Raw genomic sequence first — 21,015 nt, 5'->3', positions numbered from 1 at the left:
TTGTGTGCAAAGAATGACTTTTATTCACAGGTTTTAGTTAGAACACTGCATAAAATGTCAGAAAAAATATTCCGTACATACTCTGAGGATGAGTTGTTTTTATACTTTAAATTTAGAAAATGGATCTTAAATTACAATTATAAATGAAAAATTCTTATTGTCTTTAGAATTCAGTTTTTTTTTTTGTAAACAATAAACTTTGGAATGTTTAAAATAAGTCCCATGTCTCAGGCACAAATATATTTCTGTATGTACAGGAAGACACATTTCTTTGCTAATTCTGCATATTCTTCAGATACTGCTCCAAGATGTTCCTTACTACCAACTGTAAAAAAATTAAAAATAAAGTAAATTGTGAGATTATGCTGATAATTATTGCCCACATTATAAAACATTGTAATATGCACATTTAAATATTACATGCAAGTATTTTGATAGAGAGTCTGAGCCTAATTGGTAGAATGCACCATGTAAGGAAAAAATGTAGTTTATTGAAAAGGACATGGGGTATTAACATCAAAAGCATTTTAGCATTGGGGTCACTGGGAAAACACTCTGACAATTCCAGCATTTTACATATTATTATCGGCTGATCAACCCCTTTATTTTAAAGGCACAAACACATAAACAGCAATCTGCAAAATGTGCACAGTTCTATCCCTTTACATAACGCATTCAAGAGATATTTTAAAGGGACAGTCAAGCAAAAATTAATCTTTCCTGATTCAGATTGGAGATGCAAATTTAAACAACTTTCAATTTACTTTATCATCATATTTGCTTTGTTTCTTAGTATGTGAGTTTTCCTCTAAACGCTATAGTAAAAAGCATGGGGTTATCTTCATTTAAATAAGGTCTTTCCGTATAGTTATGTAACTTATCTGCACGTAGGTTCTCCCATGAGCCGCTATGCAAATAAATGGAGATTTATTCAGACCAAGAGGCCCATTTATCAAGCTCCGTGTTTCTGGCGAGTCTTCAGACTTGCCAGAAACAGCAGTTATGAAGCAGCAGTCTAAAGATCACCGTAATTCAACCGGATCGAGTACGATCGGTTTAATTGACACCTCCCTGCTGGTGGCCCATTGTCCGCGAGTCTGCAGGGGGAGGCGTTGCACCAGCAGCTCTTGTGAGCTGCTGGTGCAATGCTGAATACGGAGTGCGTGTTGCTCTCCGCATTCAGCGAGGTCTTGCGGACCTGATCCGCACTGTCTGATTAGGTCCGCAAGACCTTTGATAAATTGGCCTCAATGTGACCACTATTACCACAGTGATCACCTGGCTAATAACAATATAGGGACTTTATTTTTAAGAGGGGCTTAGGTGTATTAAAACAATAGGTATCGGGGGTCCTTTTAAATGGCCTGTTATATGGGTTTATTTTTTAAAATGTTTCTAAACTTTGAATGAGCAGGTGATAAGCTTTTAAACAGTGTGGGTTTCTAGGGCTTAAGGGAGATGAGATTGAGAGGTTTGAATACCAACCCCTCCCAGCACTTTCAGGTTTCCTGGGCTTGGTGATGTCACCACTCATAAGCGTGTTGATGTCACCGGCATCCCTGGGTAATGCTGGAGCCCTAGACCACCTCACACACTCCCTCGTATTAAGTATAGGACCATTTTTTTACAAATCCAAAAATGAAAAAAGTGCTGAATGTGAATTATTTAGGTAATAATAGTAATATTTATTTAGATTTTATTTAGATTTATCTAAATTATATTTAAATTAGGGGGTGTTAGGGTTAGACAGATTTAGGGCTTAATACATTTAGTATAGTGGCAGCGACGTTGGGGGCGGCAGATTAGGGGTTAATAATTATAATGTAGGTGTCGGCGATGTCAGGGGCGGCAGATTAAGGGTTAATAAGTGTAAGATTAGGGGTGTTTAGACTTGGGGTTCATGTTAGGGTGTTAGGTGTAAACATAAATTTTGTTTCCCCATAGGAATCAGTGGGGCTGCGTTACAGACCTTAACGCTGCTTTTTTTGTAGGTGTTAGTTTTTTTTTTCAGCCAGCTTTCCCCATTGATGACTATGGGCAAATTGTGCACAAGCACGCAAAACCAGCTTACCGCTGACTTAAGCAGCGCTGGTATTGGAATGCGGTAAGTTACACATGGAGCTTAACGCTGCCATTGTTCCAGCTTACGCGTGCTATTTACAGACTTCTAATAGCGGCATTAGAAAAAAAGGAGTGGTGCAATAACGTGCAAGTTATTACTGCACCCCTATTACCGCAAAAACTCGTAATATATATATATATATACATATTCATACACACACACTGTATATATATATATATATATATATATATTTAAAGTTGTTTAAAATTGTATGATCTATCTAAATCATGAATGTCTAATTATGACTTCACTGTTCCTTTAAATAAAAACAGTCTGTATACAACAAGTGGCAGGCAGTATGCTACAAACCCATTCTCAAGGAATCCTTTTTTAAGACCTCACTTGCACCCTGGTGCATATTCATTGTTTGTTAGTATTTGTGAGTGACAGTGTGTATGTGTCAGTGTATCTAGGTGTATTTGTGTGTGTTAGTCTGAATGTGTCTGTTCCTATGTATCTGAGTGCATAAAATAAATGTCTAAAAGTGTATTAACGTTTAGCATGCAGTAACTTCAAAAAGTGTAGTGCACTAGTAAACTACGACTAGTATATAAAGATACTTTTCAACCCCTGATTTATATATTTTTATTTATATATAAATATATATATATATATATATATATATATAATATTTAACTTTTGCCCTTCCTGAAAATTTTTTTGCAGACGCCCATGCTCAAAGATATGAAATCTCAGGTGTGAGAAAAAAAAGGCAGGCAAAGGGCTTTAATATTGAGACTCATATATACTGTATATATACCTATATATAATCATGTGTGTATATATATATATATATATATATACATATACAGGGGTCAAGTCCTACCTAGATTAAATTTAAAAGTGTTCAATATGTTTGTTCCATTTTCCTCTCCATCTGTCTGGGTCACACGCACTTTACTCTATGCAGCTCTTTTATTTAAATATAGCTCTACTTACAGCAGCTTCCTAGCTCATATGGACTTGTGCTCCATGCAGTTATGTCTTTTAGATATAACTGTATCTTGCAGTGCTGTAACTCAATAAACCTCTCCATGAAACTGTCTACCTCACATAAACATGGGTTCCTAGTGACTCCTAGTGAAGTGCATGCTGTGCAGATGTTACTGACACATACCTGTGCATGCTGTGGTGATGTTACTGACACATACCTGTGCATGCTGTAAAGATGTTACTGACACATACCTGTGCATGCTGTGTAGATGTTACTGACACATACCTGTGCATGCTGTGGAGATGTTACTGACACATACCTGTGCATGCTGTGGTGATGTTACTGACACATACCTGTGCATGCTGTGGAGATGTTACTCACACATACCTGTGCATGCTGTGGAGATGCTACTGACACATACCTGTGCATGCTGTAAAGATGTTATGCTGTAAATATGTTACTGACACATACATGTGCATGCTGTAGAGATGTTACTGACACATACATGTGCATGCTGTGGAGATGTTACTGACACATACCTGTGCATGCTGTGGAGATATTACTGACACATACCTGTGCATGCTGTGGAGATGTTACTGACACATACCTGTGCATGCTGTAAAGATGCTACTGACACATACCTGTGCATGCCGTAAAGATGTTACTGACACATACCTGTGCATGCTGTGGAGATGTTACTGACACATACCTGTGCATGCTGTAAGGATATTACTGACACATACCTGTACATGCTGTAAAGATGTTACTGACACATACCTGTGCATGCCGTAGCTCTCTTTCTGATTCTGCTTTCATGTTCTCAACGTTACGTTTAGCAAAACTTTCCATCTCTTCAAAGTCTGTGTCCTGCAGGCTCTTCTTACCCATCAAGTGACCTGGAAAAAAGTTCACACACTGATTTCAGCAAGCTCCTTACCACAAACACGACTAGTGGTACAAGACATTATATATATGGTTTATACGGATGGACTTATACAAGGGGGAATCTTTAATGCATAATTAATTATAAATAATTAGAGGCCCCAATGGATTAGCCAATATGCCCCACACCCTCTTCGCCAGACTGTTGAAATCATCACTAGTCATATTTGGTGCATTCAAAGAGGAATTTACATATGCAAGGGAAGTGACATTTATAAATCATATTATTCCCTTTAATACACTCAGACATTTACTACATTTTACTTTCACTTTTTTTTATTCTCTGTTTTACACAGTATTTTAATAAACTACTATGATATTTTTTTACCATATAGTTTATTTGTTTAAAGTTACCTTAAAGTCATATATATCATGGTTACAAAAAAAAGGAAACATAAAGTTGTGTAAAGTGAAAATCAGATTTATAGTTGCTTTATAAAATTAAGTAACAAACATTTTGGATGGGATATATAACCAAGGATCTATACTTACAATTACCAATATTTTAAAATTAGTTTATATAGAGAAGCTCTACCATTTCCCTGAGCAATCTGCTAGTTATCTTGCTCATACTATGTCATCCTTGCCTAATACTTCAAACTCCTACTAAGAAGCTAACATAGTGCAAGGTGATATCATTTTTATTATGATCCCTTAAGCAAAAACCTCAAAATGGAATATTCACAATCTAAGGTGGCAGCCTGACAACACTTTCTCAACCCCCCCACACCGGATCCTGGTTTGCAGGGTAACCGGGTAAAGCTACTATACTCAGTGGGAACATTGAGCCATACAACGCTAGCTGAACTTCCAGATCCTGGATTAGAGTGAGCTCCTGATATATACTGCGCATGGAATCCAAGCAAATATTCATGATGGAATCCTCAGTCGCTACCATGCTACATATGCTGGCTCACAAGATGGAGCGCCAATTCAACTTACTTACCAAGCTCTTACAAGCGGAACAACGTGACGAAACTGATGAAGAGAGGAGATATGCTTCAGCTACTCCTTCACAATCACATGACATGGAAGGTAAGGTGTGTGATAAGTATCCCCGTGCCGGCTCAGATAGGCCTACTAAGCAACCGGGGGATGCAGCTGAGCAACTGACAAAGGCTGCTACGATAGTCAAACCACTTCTCCTAAACCATGGCTGCTACTCCCTACTGGAATCTAGAAAGTGGAACCCTTGACCGCTGGTGATACGGCCGGTCGCTGGGGGATCTTGGTCCGCTGGTGTGATGAAGCCTTCAGAAGATCTATGGGTAGATGAGCCATATTTCATATCTAACTTTTGTCTATGCATGCGGTCTAGCAGCAGCTATGTAGGGGATATCATTCTCCTGTTAGACACTGGGGAAACAAGATTACAGCCAGAAGCGTCCCATACCCCTACCTTAATTATTGACTGTCACTCTCAGATTTCACAGTTGTGTACAAGGGGGACAGTATGGTCTACAGAAACTGAATATATCTTTATGTTCCTAGCTTGTGGCATAGGCTGACATCACAGTCTGATTCTTGAATTTCTATGAGAATTTCTTCGTATAAAAGACAGTCACCATGTTCATTCTTATTGTATATTATATTATTAATCTTAATTTACAGTTTTCATAGAGTTATTTGTAATAAGAAATTTCCTTCTGCTTCATGATATCAGCTTTAAGGAACTTTATTAGTTAGGAGATTTGACATTTGTCTTTGTCTCTCATAGATATCAGACACTCTTAATTACCATATATTTATAAGGGTTCACATATCACTTAAAGGGACATGAAACCCAACTTTTTTCTTTTATAATTTAGAAAGAGCATGCAATTTTAAACAACTTTCTGATTTACTTCTATTATCTAATTTGCTTTATTCTCGTGATATACTGTGCTGAAAAGCATATCTAGATATGCTCAGTAGCTGCTGATTGGTTGCTGTACATAGATGCCTCGTATGATTGGCTCACCCATATGCATTGCTATTTCTTCAACAAAGGATATCTAAATAATGAAGCAAACTAGATAATAGAAGTAAATTGGAATGTTGTTTAAAATTGTATTCTCTACTTGAATCATGAAAGACAATTTTTGGGTTTAGTGTCCCTTTAAGCAGAGCCCATTCTTATTAACAGTCAGGTTTTATATCTGGAAGTTCAGCCACTCCAACCTATACCGCTACTCATCTAGCCAATGTAGCAACTCCTTTATTTCATTATAGAGTTTCTCGTGTAAGCTAATCTATTCTCTTAGAAGCCCTAGAGCAAACAAATACACTCATAAACTATTATATTCCTATCAATTATTACATTTGATGGCCTATTCTCTCAGATTTTAGCGTATGTGCTCTGGCCTCTCAATAAAAATATACTCTATACCATAATATAGATTGGCTAATCTTTGTTAATCAACATCATTTCAAGTGGTGGTTACCCACTGACATACTCTTATCTATCTCCTATACCATATAATCCCATCTAAGTATTATCATATGCTCAATATACAAATATTCCATGTGGCCCAAGAGTGGTCCCTATGTAACTACCATTTGATATGATTTCAGTTATCCAGTCAGTCCAAGAGTGACCAGTCCAGTAGTTACCTCATAACTATCCTATTATATAAAAGGCCAAGTATGTTTGTCCGAAGCTGTCATGCGCAGTAGAGACAGCACGAGGACAAACACACCTGGCCTTTGAGTCCTACTCCCTAGCTGACTGATCTGCGGCAGAAGTGGGCATGGCCAGGCGTGAAGGGGGCATGGCCGGCCGTGCATTGCCGTGAAGGGGCGTGGCCGAGCATGAAGGGGGCGTGGCCGGGTGCGTTCGCGAGATAGAGAGGGAGAGAGATATAGAGGAGGGGGGAGAGAGAGTAGAGGGAGGGAGAGAGAGAGGAGAGGTGAGAGAGAGGAGAGGGGAGAGAGAGAGAGAGAGAGAGAGAGAGGAGGGGAGAGAGGGGAGAGGAGAGGGGGGAGAGAGGGGAGAAGAGAGGGGGGAGAGAGAGAGCTCAAAAGAGAGGGGGAGAGAGAGCGCAAAAGAGATGGGGGAGAGAGAGAGCTCAAAAGAGAGGGGGAGAGAGAGCGCAAAAGAGATGGGGGAGAGAGAGAGAGAGCAAAAGAGGGGGGGGAGAGAGTGCGAAGAGAGGGGGGAGAGAGCGCAAAAGAGAGGGGAAGAGAGAGAGCGCAAAAGAGAGGGGAAGAGAGAGAGCGCAAAAGAGAGGGGGGAGAGAGAGAGCAAAAGAGGGGGAGAGAGAGAGCACAAAAGAGAGGGGGGAGAGAGAGAGAGCAAAAGAGAGGGGGAGGGAGAGAGCGCAAGGGGTGGGACCGTTGTACTGCAAAAAATGGCCCGTGTGAACGGGCTTTAGGACTAGTATTATATAAAGAAACAAAAAAGAGGTTTCATTTACACTTGTTAAACTTCTATATTAACGTCTTAGACATATATCACTACCAAGGGTGTCTCACTATACACTCCTATCATATAGATTAATGACCTCTTGCTGTTATTTCTCATGTAAATCAGAGATCAATATCACCTTACATGAAGTTGAAGCCTGTAGATTCCATAGCAACAATTAAAATTTTGCTCATTGTTCAAATCTTTCTGTTTCTAGGCTTATCTGCTACACAGGCTTGTATATTGTGTAGCTTGTAAGTCTTCATATTTGTGACCTTGAACTCCATGTTTCTTTTTTGCTTTTGTGAATGCCTGTAAATCTTCTGAAGTAATCTATAAAAACATCAATAAAAGACTTAAAGGGACACTAAACCCAATTTTTTTCTTTCGTGATTCAGATAGCGCATGCAATTTTAAGCAACTTTCTAATTTACTCCTATTATCAATTTTTCTTTGTTCTCTTGCTATCTTTATTTGGGATGTTTATTTTGGGTTCAGAACTCTGAATAGCACTTTTTTATTGGTGGATGAATTTATCTACCAATCAGCAAGGACAACCCAGGTTGTTAACCAAAAATGGGCCGGCATCTAACTTACATTCTTGCATTTCAAATCAAGATACCAAGAGAATGAAGAAAATTTGATAATACGAGTAAATTAGAAAGTTGCTTAAAATGTCATGCTCTATCTGAATCACAAAAGAAAAAATTTCGGTTCAGTGTCCCTTTCAATATGAAAAAAAAAAAAAAAATGATATACAAGAACAAATTTATTTTACCTTAATTACAAATCGGTAACATGTCATTTTTGAAAACTATCGGCGAGATTACGAGTTTTTGTCGATAAGGCTTGCGGGGCTAACAAGCCTTTTTTTCCCACCGCTCCCTTAAGACAACGCTAGTATTACAAGTTTTTTTAAACCTGGCGTTAGCCGCAAAAAGGTGAGTGTAGAGCAGAATTTAGCTCCACATCTCACCTCAATACCAGCGTTGCTTAAGTCAGCGGTGAGCTGGCTGAACGTGCTCGTGCACGATTTCCCCATAGGAAACAATGGGGCTGAGCTGGCTGAAAAAAAATCTAACACCTGCAAAAAAGCAGCGTCCAGCTCCTAACGCAGCCCCATTGTTTCCTATGGGGAAATTATTTTATGTCTACACCTAACACCCTAATATGAACCCCGAGTCTAAACACCCCTAATCTACTGCCCCCAACATCGCAGACACCTACATTATATTTAATAACCCCTAATCTGCCCCCCAATGTCGCTACAACCTAACTACACTTATTAACCCCTAATCTGCCGCCGCCAATGTCGCCGCTACTATATTAAATTTATTAACCCCTAAACCTAAGTCTAACCCTAAGTCTAACCCCCCCCAACTTAAATATAATTTAAATTAAACGAAACAAATTTAACATAATTAAATAAATTAATCCTATTTAAAACTAAATACTTACCGATAAAATAAACCCTAAGATAGCTACAATATAACTAATAGTTACATTGTAGCTAGTTTAGGATTTATTTTTATTTTACAGGCAACTTTGTATTTATTTTAACTAGGTACAATAGTTATTAAATAGTTATTAACTATTTAATAACTACCTAGCTAAAATAAGTACAAAATTACCTGTAAAATAAACCCTAACCTAAGTTACAATTACACCTAACACTACACTATCATTAAATAAATTACCTAAACTACCTACAATTAATTACAATTAAACTAAATAAACTAAATTACAAAAACAAACAAACACTAAATTACAGGGAAAAAAAGAATTACAAGAATTTTAAACTAATTACACCTAATCTAATCCCCCTAATAAAATAAAAAAAGCCCCCAAAAATAATAAAATTCCCTACCCTATACTAAATTACAAATATCCCTTAAAAGGGCCTTTTGCGGGGCTTTGCCCAAAATAATCAGCTCTTTTACCTGTAAAAAAAATACAATACCCCCCCAACATTAAAACCCACCACCCACACACCCAACCTTACTCTAAAACCGACCCAATCCCCCCTTAAAAAAACCTAACACTACCCCCCTGAAGATCTCCCTTCCTTGAGCTGTCTTCACCCAGCCGGGCACAAGTGGACCTCCAGAGGGGCAGAAGTCTTCATCCGATCCGGGCAGAAGTCTTCATCCAAGCGGCATCTTCTATCTTCATCCATCCGGAGCGGAGCGGGTCCATCTTCAATCCAGCCGACGTGGAGCCATCCTCTTCAAATGACGTCCTATCACTGAATGAAGGTTCCTTTAAATGACGTCATCCAAGATGGCGTCCCTTGAATTCTGATTGGCTGAGCCAATTAAGGAAAAATCCTATTGGCTGATTGGATCAGCCAAAAGGATTGAGCTCGCATTCTATTGGCTGATTGGAACAGCCAATAGAATGCGAGCTCAATCCTATTGGCTGATCCAATCAGCCAATAGGATTGAACTTCAATCCTATTGGCTGATTGGATCAGCCAATAGGATTTTTCCTACCTTAATTCCGATTGGCTGATAGAATCCTATCAGCCAATCGGAATTCAAGGGACGCCATCTTGGATGACGTCATTTAAAGGAACCTTCAATCAGTGTTAGGAAGTCGTTTGAAGAGGATGGCTCCGCGTCGGCTGGATTGAAGATGGACCCGCTCTGCTCCGGATGGATGAAGATAGAATATGCCGCTTGGATGAAGACTTCTGCCGCTTGGAGGACCTCTTCTGCCCGGATCGGATGAAGACTTCTGCCCCTCTGGAGGTCCACTTGTGCCCGGCTGGGTGAAGACGGCTCAAGGTAGGGAGATCTTCAGGGGGGTAGTGTTAGGTTTTTTAAGGGGGGATTGGGTGGGTTTTAGAGTAGGGTTGGGTGTGTGGGTGGTGGGTTTTAATGTTGAGGGGGTATTGTATTTTTTTTACAGGTGAAAGAGCTGATTACTTTGGGGCAATGCCCTGCAAAAGGCCCTTTTAAGGGCTATTTGTAATTTAGTATAGGGTAGGGAATTTTATTATTTTGGGGGGCTTTTTTATTTTATGAGGGGGATTAGATTAGGTGTAATTAGTTTAAAATTCTTTTTTTTTTCTGTAATTTAGTGTTTGTTTGTTTTTGTAATTTAGTTTATTTAGTTTAATTGTAATTAATTGTAGGTAGTTTAGGTAATTTATTTAATGATAGTGTAGTGTTAGGTGTAATTGTAACTTAGGTTAGGGTTTATTTTACAGGTAATTTTGTACTTATTTTAGCTAGGTAGTTATTAAATAGTTAATAACTATTTAATAACTATTGTACCTAGTTAAAATAAATACAAAGTTGCCTGTAAAATAAATATAAATCCTAAGATAGCTACAATGTAACTATTAGTTATATTGTAGCTAGCTTAGGGTTAATTTTATAGGTAAGTATTTAGTTTTAAATAGGATTCATTTATTTAATTATGTTACATTTATTTCGTTTAATTTAAATTATATTTAAGTTAGGGGGGTTAGGGTTAGGGTTAGACTTAGGTTTAGGGGTTAATACCTTTAATATAGTAGCGGCGACGTTGGGGGTGGCAGATTATGGGTTAATAAATGTAAGTAGGTGTCGGCGATGTTAGGGACGGCAGAGTAGGGGTTAATAAAATTTAACTACTCCCTCCAAATTTTATTGTCTGTTTACTTAACTCATCTCACCCTGACCAGAATCTAACATTCCAATTGGCCTTACCAACTGTCTTTGATTAGCAATCAACTAAATTTAGTGGACTCAGCTGACCACCCTGCCTGTATATATTCCACACTAGTCTGGGACGTGCATTGCACAGGGGTGGGTGCATTGCCTGGGCAGTGTACTTTTTAACAATAGCATATGTTCACATTTTCAAAGTGAACATTTTATAAGTGAGGCACTAATTTTTAAGAATTATACAAGAATCGAACAAGGATTGGGCAAGGGGCAGGACACAAGGCAAGTACTCTTGTAATACTGTGTTTTATGTATCTCATTGTATCCTTTTGCAAGTGCTGCTGTAACACTGTGTCTTATGTGTTTACTTGGTTCCCACTTTCATAATAATGCTCAATATCTTCATATTCCTTTTTGCTACCTCTTGTCTCTATAAGAAACTACATTACTCAATTACTCCTTCTCCCTCTCCACCTGCACTGTTCATTAGCCCATCTCTCTTATACTCACCTTACTTTTGTACTCATGAACTTTACCTATTCCTAAACACTCTCTCTCCCCCCTGCACTTCAGCCAAAAAACAGTCTCATTACTTCAAATCTGCTTCTCATCTCATGTCACTCTCCCTCTTGCTCATACTAGCTGCTGGCGACATCTCCCCTAATCCTGGTCCCTCACAACCTCCTAGCCTTTCACATCCTTGTGTGCCTTTCAATAGACTTCATAAACTAAACTCTGGTAACCTTAATCACATTCCTCTTACATCTAAAACCACCTCCCCCTTCACTTGTGCACTCTGGAACTCTCGCTCTGTTTGCAACAAGCTCACTTCTTTCAATGATCTCTTTATCTCCCACTCTCTTAACCTTCTGGCTCTTACAGAAACCTGGCTCTCTGCTTCAGACACAGCATCCACTGCTGCACTGTCACATGGGGGTCTCCATTTCAGCCACACTCCTAGGTCTGGCAATAGACAAGGAGGTGGTGTCGGTATTTTACTTTCCTCTCGTTGCACCTTCCAACAAATACAGCCCTTCTCTTCACTCACATTTTCTTCATTTGAAGCGCACATGATTCGGTTATTCTCTCCCCTCTCTATACGTGTTGCAGTCATATACAGCCCCCCTGGCTCCCCAACTCAATTTTTAGATCACTTTGCTGCCTGGCTTCCTTATTTCCTTTCCTCGGACACCCCTGCCCTCATTCTTGGCGACTTTAACATCCCTCTTGACAATCCCACTGCCTCCTCTGCAAAACAACTTCTTCAGCTCACTTCCTCTTTCGGCCTGTCACAATGGACTGACTCTCCCACTCACAAAAATGGTCATTCCCTTGATCTGACTTTCACCTATCGATGCACTCTTTCAAATTTTACAAACTCCCCTTTTCCTCTCTCTGACCATCATCTCCTAACTTGCAACATCACTTCCCTACCTACAACTCCCCCTCCCTCTACCCCTCACACCAAACTTCACAGAAGCACTAAGTCACTAGATCTGCATCAGCTCGCTAGCTCTCTCAAACCTCTCTTCTCATCCATCCCTGAGCAATCTATTTGCCAGTATAATTCCACCCTTAAATAGGTCATTGACACTCTGGCCCCTCCAACCTTAGCTCAGAAATCACACTCTCATCCTCAGCCCTGGCATACTCCTCTGACACGATACCTACGCAGATGCTCCCGTACTGCTGAGCAAAACTGGAGGAAATCTCGGAGTTCAGCTGACTTTCTTCACTACAAGTTCATTCTGAACTCCTACTATTTTGCCCTTAATCTTTATAAGCAACAATATTTTTCCAATCTCATCTCTACTCTTTCCTCTAACCCTAAACGTCTGTTCTCCATGTTCAACACTCTTCTCCGCCCACCCCCACCTCCTAACACAACCTCTCTCTCAGCTCAAGATTTTGCCAGCCACTTAAACAACAAAATTGACTCCATCAGAAGTGAAATCAGCTCTCAACATACAATCTCCCACCCCCTCAAAAGCTTACGATCACCCAAAATCCAAATATCCAAAAATGCAGCTCTTTTGCCCCTGTTAACGAGGATGAAGTTTCTGCCCTTATACTGTCCTCCCACCTCACTACCTGTCCCCTCGACCCCTTCCCCTCACAGCTACTCCCCTCCCTCTCTTCTACCCTCACCCCCATACTCACACATTTTCAACCTCTCCCTCAGCACTGGTATATTTCCCTCATCTCTAAAACATGCACTGGTCACACTTATCCTCAAAAAACCTTCCCTCAATCCAACCTCCCCTTCCAACTACCGCCCTATTTCCCTACTTCCTCTTGCCTCAAAGCTCCTCTAAAAGCTAGTTTATGCACGTCTATCCCATTTCCTTACACTAAACTCTCTTCTTGACCCGCTGCAATCTGGATTTGGTTCCCATCACTCTACAGAGACAGCAATTGTCAAAGTTACCAATGACCTACTTACAGCAAAATCCAAAGGCCACTTCTCTCTGCTTATCCTCCTTGACCTGTTTCCAGCCTTTGACACTGCTGACCACCCTCTTCTGCTCCAAACCCTCCAATCCTTCGGCATCTGTGACACAGCTCTCTCGTGGTTCTCTTCCTACCTGACTAACCGTACATTTAGTGTAGCCTTCTCCGGAGCATCCTCTTCCCTGTTACCACTTTCTGTTGGGGTACCTCAAGGCTCTGTCCTTGGTCCCCTTCTCTTTTCAATCTACACGTCATCACTAGGTTCCTTAATAAAGTCCCATGGGTTTCAATACCATTTGTATGCCGATGACACCCAAATCTACCTCTATGCACCAGACCTACCTCCTTCCTTACTAACCCGTGTCACTAACTGTCTTTCTCACATCTCATCTTGGATGTCCTCTCACTACCTTAAGCTAAATCTCTCCAAAACTGAACTCCTTATATTTCCCCCTTCTTTGAATGTCTCCACCCCCAAAATTTCTATATCTGTTGATAATTCCATCATTACCCCTACCCCGCATGCCTGATGTCTTGGGGTCACACTTGACTCAGATCTTTCCTTCACTCCTCACATTCAGTCCTTGGCTAAAGCCTGCCACTTCCACCTTAAAAACATTGCTAAAATTAGACATTTCTTTACACAAGATACAACCAAGATTTTAATCCACTCTCTCATCCTTTCCCGCCTCGACTACTGCAACTCTGTCCTCTCTGGTCTACCTAGCTGCCGCATAGCTCCTTTACAATCCATTATAAATGAATGCCTCTGCCAGGCTCATCTTCCTTACTCGTCGCTCTTCATATGCTGCACCTCTCTGCCAATCCCTTCACTGGTTTCCTCTTGCCTCTAGGATTAAACATAAAATCCTCACCCTGACATATAAAGCTCTGAACTGCACTGCTCCCCCCTACATCTCAGAACTTGTCTCAAGATACTCTCCCTCCCGTCCCCTTCGATCAGCTCAGGATCTCCTCCTCTCTTGTTACTTCCTCACATTCCCGTTTACAGGACTTCTCCAGACTGGCTCCCATCTTGTGGAATTCCCTGCCTCGCTCCATAAGACTCTCCCCTAGTTTTAACAGCTTCAAGCACTCCCTAAAAACTCTACTATTCAGGGATGCATACAACCAACACTAACCTTTCCTAACTCCATTGCATTCCCCTTGAACCCCTTAGAATGTAAGCCTATGGGCCCAGCTGTTTACAGATCGCTTCATAAGAGCCAACTACAACAGTGAAACTCTCGGCAGGGCCCTCTACCCACTTGACCCCTACTAAAGCTATCCTGTACACCGACTATGTTTACAGCGCTGCGGAATCTGTTGGCGCTCTACAAATACCTGATAATAATATTAATAATAATAATAATAATAATAATAATAATAATAATAACTAGTGTTTGCGAGGCGGGAGTGCGGCGGTTTAGGGGTTAATATATTTATTAAAGTGGCGGCGATTTTCGATCGGCAGATTAGGGGTTAATATATTTATTAAAGTGTTTCTGATTGGGGGGGCTCGGTTTAGGGGTTAATAGGTAGTTTATGGGTGTTAGGGTACTTTTTAGCACTTTAGTTAAGAGTTTTATGTTACGGCGTTAGCCCATAAAACTCTTAACTACTGACTTTTAAATGCGGTAGGAGTCTTGACAGGAGAGGCTGTACCGCTCACTTCTTCCAAGACTCATAATACCGGCGTTAGGCAAATCCCATTAAAAAGATAGGATACGCAATTGACGTAAGGGGATTTGCGGTAGCCTCAAGTCGCGGAAGAAAAGTGAGCGGTGAGCCTGTACCTGTCAGACTCGTAATACCAGCGGCCATTAAAAAGCAGCGTTGGGACCTCTCAACGCTGCTTTTTAAGGCTAACGCCAAACTCGTAATCTAGGCGAATATTAGTTAAAGGAACATTCCAGCCCAAATGGGAAACCACATGTATGCTTTTTAGTTTTGAATAGAAACAGTTTTGTAATATACATTTATTAGCAAAAATGCTTCTCATGAAAGTTATAGCTGTTCCAAAAGTGTATTTAAGTATGCTCCGTGCACCAGCATTTTATACACAGCACTTGTTCAGAGAGCCTATGGTGCTTGTACCATCTGGTAATGGCTCAATTTATTCATTGCTGACATGATACAAGCCTCACTGGCACTCTGAGCAGCTGCAGTATTGAAAAAGGTTGATGCACTGAGAATATCTAGCAATGCTTCACATGCACATGCAGAGAAAAATGTTTACACTAAAACAGTAATAACTTTCACTAGAAGCATTTTAGCCAATGCATGTATATTGCAAATATATTTCTATTCAAATATATAATTAATCTATGTGCATTTAAATTTTGACTGGAACGTCCCTTTAATATACATTCATGTAAGATTCTATCGTATGATAAGGAAATAAGAGGCAGTATTGTTATGGTTAATGCAGAAGCATAAAACTTGATGAAAGCAAATCGGAGACCAGATAACCACCATGGGGTAATAAGCAGATTAGACTTTGATGGGTTTGTAAAATCATAAAAACACTTTTAAAAAATTTGTTGAAACTAATGCTCTGTGTTCCCAGAGGTAATAAAGGAAAACTATCTATTTATGTCTGGAAAACAAGAAAATAATCATATTAAGCTTACTCCAGCCCCTGTATAAGGCAAATTGTAAGTGTTAAGCCCCAGTTATTTACTTCTTATATTTGGGGCAAAATGTATGCAACTGGGTTTCACTCTTTCCTTCAGACCTAGTGTAACTATTGTACCTTGTTGTTTAAATAAATATATATAAATGCTAAATACAGAAGTTAAAATGGCATTACTGAAGAGTACAGAACCAGTTTTTATAAAGTAATATCCTATCATTGCAGACTGTTTCAGCAATGTTCCAAACAAAAAGATTAGTTTACTTCAGTTAAGCTATTTGTCTGAGGGGTACATCTAACATGTGATTTTGACACACAGTCATAAGTGCTTATTTGATTGCTAAATATGTTGTAAAGATGTTGGCAGTAGAAGTGTTTTTCATATGATTGTGTTTGTGCTGTATCAATATGTGTGGTTAGCAGTGTTGTGCATTATATGAAGTAAATCATACACTTACACTATTTACCTCACAACTAATAACTGAAACCACACAGACTGTTGAATGGCTTCATCTTATTTTTATTTACCAACAACAAAAGATAAATAAAATACAATTACAACTTGTAGTGCAGAGATGTATTCAGAGGTGTGTTATATCTTATATCACAATCACGGAACCCTCCTCCTCGGCCAAACCCTCCCAGCAACCACAAAACCAGGGAGCAGCCCTGATCAAGCTCTCTTCAGAACCACCAAAATCTGTGTATATTGGCATAGGAGCCAAAATACCAGGGTGCATGACAGAAATGTAACCACAAGCTCAGAACTCAATAGGCTTAAAACATTTTGGGATCAGAATATCCCATTGTCAGACAAATGGCCAAGAAAATGATACAAATCTAGTGGCATGTTTATAGTCCAGTGAGTCACTTACACACACATAGAAAGACTGTATGATAAAAGCAGCCACCTGTATTTGGCGCAATCCTTATACTTGACATGTGGGTGGGTGTTTATACAAAATGTAATTTCCCTAGAAGCTGGCTAACAATGCAGGTATTTACAGTAATTGTCCCACACTCCTGTCACATACCCTTATGCACCAATATGGAGAATAATTTCACCTGACACCATCCAGTAAAAAAGAAGACATTAAAGGGACACTGAACCCAAATTTTTTCTTTTGTGATTCAGATAAACCTTGAAATTTTAAGCAACTTTCTAATTTACTCCTATTATCAATTTTTCTTCGTTCTCTTGCTATCTTTATTTGAAAAAAAAGTCTAGTACTTTGGTCAACACTTGTTTATTGGTGGATAAATTTATCCACCAATCAGCAAGAACAACCCAGGTTGTTCACCAAAATGGGCCGGCATCTAAACTTACATTCTTGCTTTTCAAATAAAGATACCAAGAGAATGAAGAACATTCGCTAATAGGAGTAAATTAGAAAGTTGCTTAAAATTGCATGCTCTATCTGAATCACAAAAGAAAAAATTTGGGTTCAATGTCCCTTTAAGAAAAAAAGGGCATGAATACATATGCTTATAGAGAACAAGTGGATGGCAAAGGGCTATAATGCACATTATATATGTATATATATATATATATATATATATATATATTATATGTGTGTGTTTGTATATGTGTACATATATATTTATGTATTTATATGTATATATATGTCTGTAAATACATATATGCACATATAAATACATTAATGCATATGTACACACACATATATGTATATATATACAGGTGGCCCTCGGTTTAAGCCGGTTCAATTTGCACCGTTTCAGAATAACAAACTTTTTTTCAGTCATGTGACTGCTATTGAAAAGCAGTGCACTAATTAAAATAGCCAGTAGGTGGAACTGTCCGCTTGTGTTGCAGCAAAGTTATGCAAGCTTAGCAGACTGAAATTAATCTGTGTACACAGAACAGACCTTAGCTATCGAGCAGCTTTCAAAGCAACAAGATCTAGCAGCCACTTCCCTATTATCTTCCTGCCCAGCTGCTTGATGTGAGGGTGCCTAACTGCTTAATGAGTCCAGATTTAAATGCATAGAATAGGTGCAGACCCAATATTATCTAGCATGCTAACAATGCAGAGAACTGTTTGCAGAAAAATGCAAGTAAAAAAATGTTTTTGTTCATTAAACTTAGTTTGATGATACAGTCTGTTGTGTGAATATTTAATTAGGTTTATAATGCTGTTTAGCATTTAAAGTCTTCATTTCAAAGCTTTAAAAATAATGTATTAGGTGTTACTTATATAAATTTTTAGAGGGGCCTGGAACCTAACTCTCTCACTTCCCATTGACTTACATTATAAACTGGGTTTCAATTTACAACGGTTTCGATTTACAACCATTCCTTCTGGAACCTAACCCTGGCATAAACTGAGGGCTACCTGTATATATATATATACATACACACACACACACATCATTAGAAGACATGTATATGTACAGTATGTATCTCTACGTTAAAGCCCCTTTGTAATATCAGCGGTAAGCCAAATAAGCGCAAACCCTCATGATAAACCCCTTATCGCTTGTGCTTCACTTGTAATTTAGCCCTAATTATTTAGTTGTTTTGTCAATATGTTTTGAAGACAAAGTTTATTTGAGAAACCTTTGAAGGGCACATGATTCTAACTTGTATTGTTTGGTATGCTTGAGCAAGTATTGACATACACATTGCCCCATGTATCTACAGATGTCATTGGATGGAATAATAAGGAAAAATAATAACTGAAAACAGTTTAGTTAGTATTGAACAGATAACATTTTTTTCACCTATAGTTTTAAATTGAAGACAAGGGCCCCAATTTATCAAGCCGTCAACCGCAAATACGCTGGAATTCCGCAGCGTAATTGCTGCAAGCTTGATTCCCCTTATTTATCAAACCCTACAGACCGGCAAAAGTAGAAATTTGTGACGTAACATACGATCCGCCAGTCTAAGTCCGACACAGATCGATGCTTACGTCATTACAGATGTTCCGAATGCAAATTTGGCACTATCTGACTACTTTTGCTAGTTAACAAACTACTAACAGGTACACTCGCCGCTATTCTGGCCCAGTGTACCTGGTTTTCTATCGGCCCCCTGGAGGCTGCAGATGCCATAGGAATCAATGGGAGTCTGAAAGCAGCGAAAGCTTATGTTCGCTGCTGCCAGATATCCCATTGATTTCTATGGGAGAAAACCAGAAAAGTTTACATCTAACACCCTAACATGTTCCCCGAGTCTAAACACCCCTAATCTCCCACCGCTGCCACCTACATAAAGTTCTTAACCCCTAAACCGCCGCTCCCAGAGCCCACCGCAACTAAATAAAGTTCTTAACCCCTAAACCGCCCGCTCCCGGAGCCCACCACCTCCTATATTATTTGTTTTTTACGTTTACATTTAATCTTATCATTTTCAGGAAAAATCAGTCTATTTATGTTGGTTGTAATTTCTCAATACTTTTCTATACAATGATGTTTGAAGTTAATCTCCTTTTTAAATAACTGGACTGTTTTGTTTATAAGTATATTTCTTGAAATATATCATTTAATTTTATAATATAATTTTTTCTAGCAAGTCTGACCTTTGCAGCTCAGTTTCCATCAAATAAACATCACTCAAGAGAACTTTATCTTACCAATGTTTTTTTTTTGTTCTGCCCAAAAGTAACTTCTTATATACCCCCTTCAGTTCAGACTTCCCAAGGCATATAGGTCGCAGAATAACTATGTTCCAGTAAGTAACTTTTTTAATTCGGCTAACTGAAATATTAGTTATTTTTAGCTTCAAACCCTTCTGGATCCATAAGAAAGTTCTGTTGTGATGAGCCTAACTAAACCATTAAATACATAACTGTGATAGGTGCATAAAATTTGTTTTATCAAACGCTTTGCCCTTAATAAAACTTATTTAACCCATTAAACACATTAATATCATCAGCCACTAGTAAGACAGAACCATTCATCTACTGATGTATCTGTGTTATCTTGTCCTTTAGTAAAACTTGTTCAACCTATTATTTGTCACGTTCATCAGCCACTAGTGGGACAGACCCGTTAACCCATTAAGGAATCACTGCAATGTGTGAGCTAGCTGTCTTTGGCAGTGACCTAGTGTCCCTCCCTGTCATGTGTTCTTCAGTGCCACTTTGCTCCCCTGTTGGTCTGATGCACACTAAACATATCAGTATGTAACTTACCCACTGCCCACTGATTCCCCAGCCTCTGCTGCAGGTTGAGACCGCCCTGATTGTTAGGATCTTCAACGAACTCCATGCAGCTGGACAGAGAGATGAAGGAGAAAATCAGCAGGAACCCTAGAGGCAGGATCCTGTTCAGAGGAATCGCAGACATGTCTAAAGCTGTGAGTACCGCAGAGCTGTGAGAGTCTGAGAGATGTGTGTGTTGTTCTCTCCTCTCTTTCCTCAGACACTTTATATAGTAGGTGCTCAGGGAGGGAGCAATGACAATGTGATGAATAACACACGTGTTTTCACAGTGGGAAAGGATTAACCCTACAGTGTCCAGGCTGGCAGCATGCTCAGACTGTGCAGGTGGATGGAAAACAATTAATATGCATGAAGAGACCAGGATACTGTGCTACAGGTGCAGCTGGTGTACTCTAGACATCAAAGGGATGTAACATAACCCCTGCACTCTAAGAAGGGACAGAAGCATATAGAGGGCAGTAACAACAGTGAGAGTATAACATAACAAGAATAGATGTTTAATGATATACTGAGAATTATAACAGATAGATCTAACAGTTCAGGGTTATATAGAGAGATATAATACATATTTAGTAATACAGACACAGTAATGCTGAGTTATGTTTCTTGCAGAGTTATAGTAGCATATAAAAAGTTATAATAACAGTTTGAAAAGATTAATAATATAAGTTTCGTTTCGTCCGAATTTAGTTTTTGGACAAATTTT

General features: G+C 39.2%; 1 protein-coding gene across 1 annotated transcript; it reads right to left on the bottom strand.

Moving 5' to 3' along the window:
* On the bottom strand, positions 1–20,472 carry LOC128665123 (bombesin). The gene is made up of 3 exons (XM_053719868.1): positions 20,280–20,472; positions 3,834–3,952; positions 1–325 (listed from the first exon to the last, which is right to left on the bottom strand). The coding sequence occupies exons 1-3, from the start codon at positions 20,431–20,433 to the stop codon at positions 275–277; spliced, it is 324 nt and encodes a 107-aa protein (XP_053575843.1). The 5' UTR covers positions 20,434–20,472; the 3' UTR covers positions 1–274.
* Between the last annotated feature and the right edge of the window lie 543 nt (positions 20,473–21,015).

Source organism: Bombina bombina, chromosome 6 (genome assembly GCF_027579735.1).
Source record: "Bombina bombina isolate aBomBom1 chromosome 6, aBomBom1.pri, whole genome shotgun sequence".
NCBI lineage: Eukaryota > Metazoa > Chordata > Amphibia > Anura > Bombinatoridae > Bombina > Bombina bombina.
The sequence above is the reverse complement of the archived record's forward strand: the minus strand, read 5'-3'. Positions and strand labels throughout refer to the sequence as shown.

Excerpts from the sequence above, each read along its gene's own strand:
- LOC128665123 (XM_053719868.1), bottom strand. The coding sequence starts at position 20,433 with ATGTCTGCGATTCCTCTGAACAGGATCCTGCCTCTAGGGTTCCTGCTG. Across the intron at positions 3,953-20,279 it reads GGGGAATCAGTGGGCAGTGG|GTCACTTGATGGGTAAGAAG; the intron begins GTAAGTTACATA and ends ACTTTTTTCCAG. Across the intron at positions 326-3,833 it reads GAGAGCTACGGCATGCACAG|TTGGTAGTAAGGAACATCTT; the intron begins GTATGTGTCAGT and ends ATTTTTTTACAG.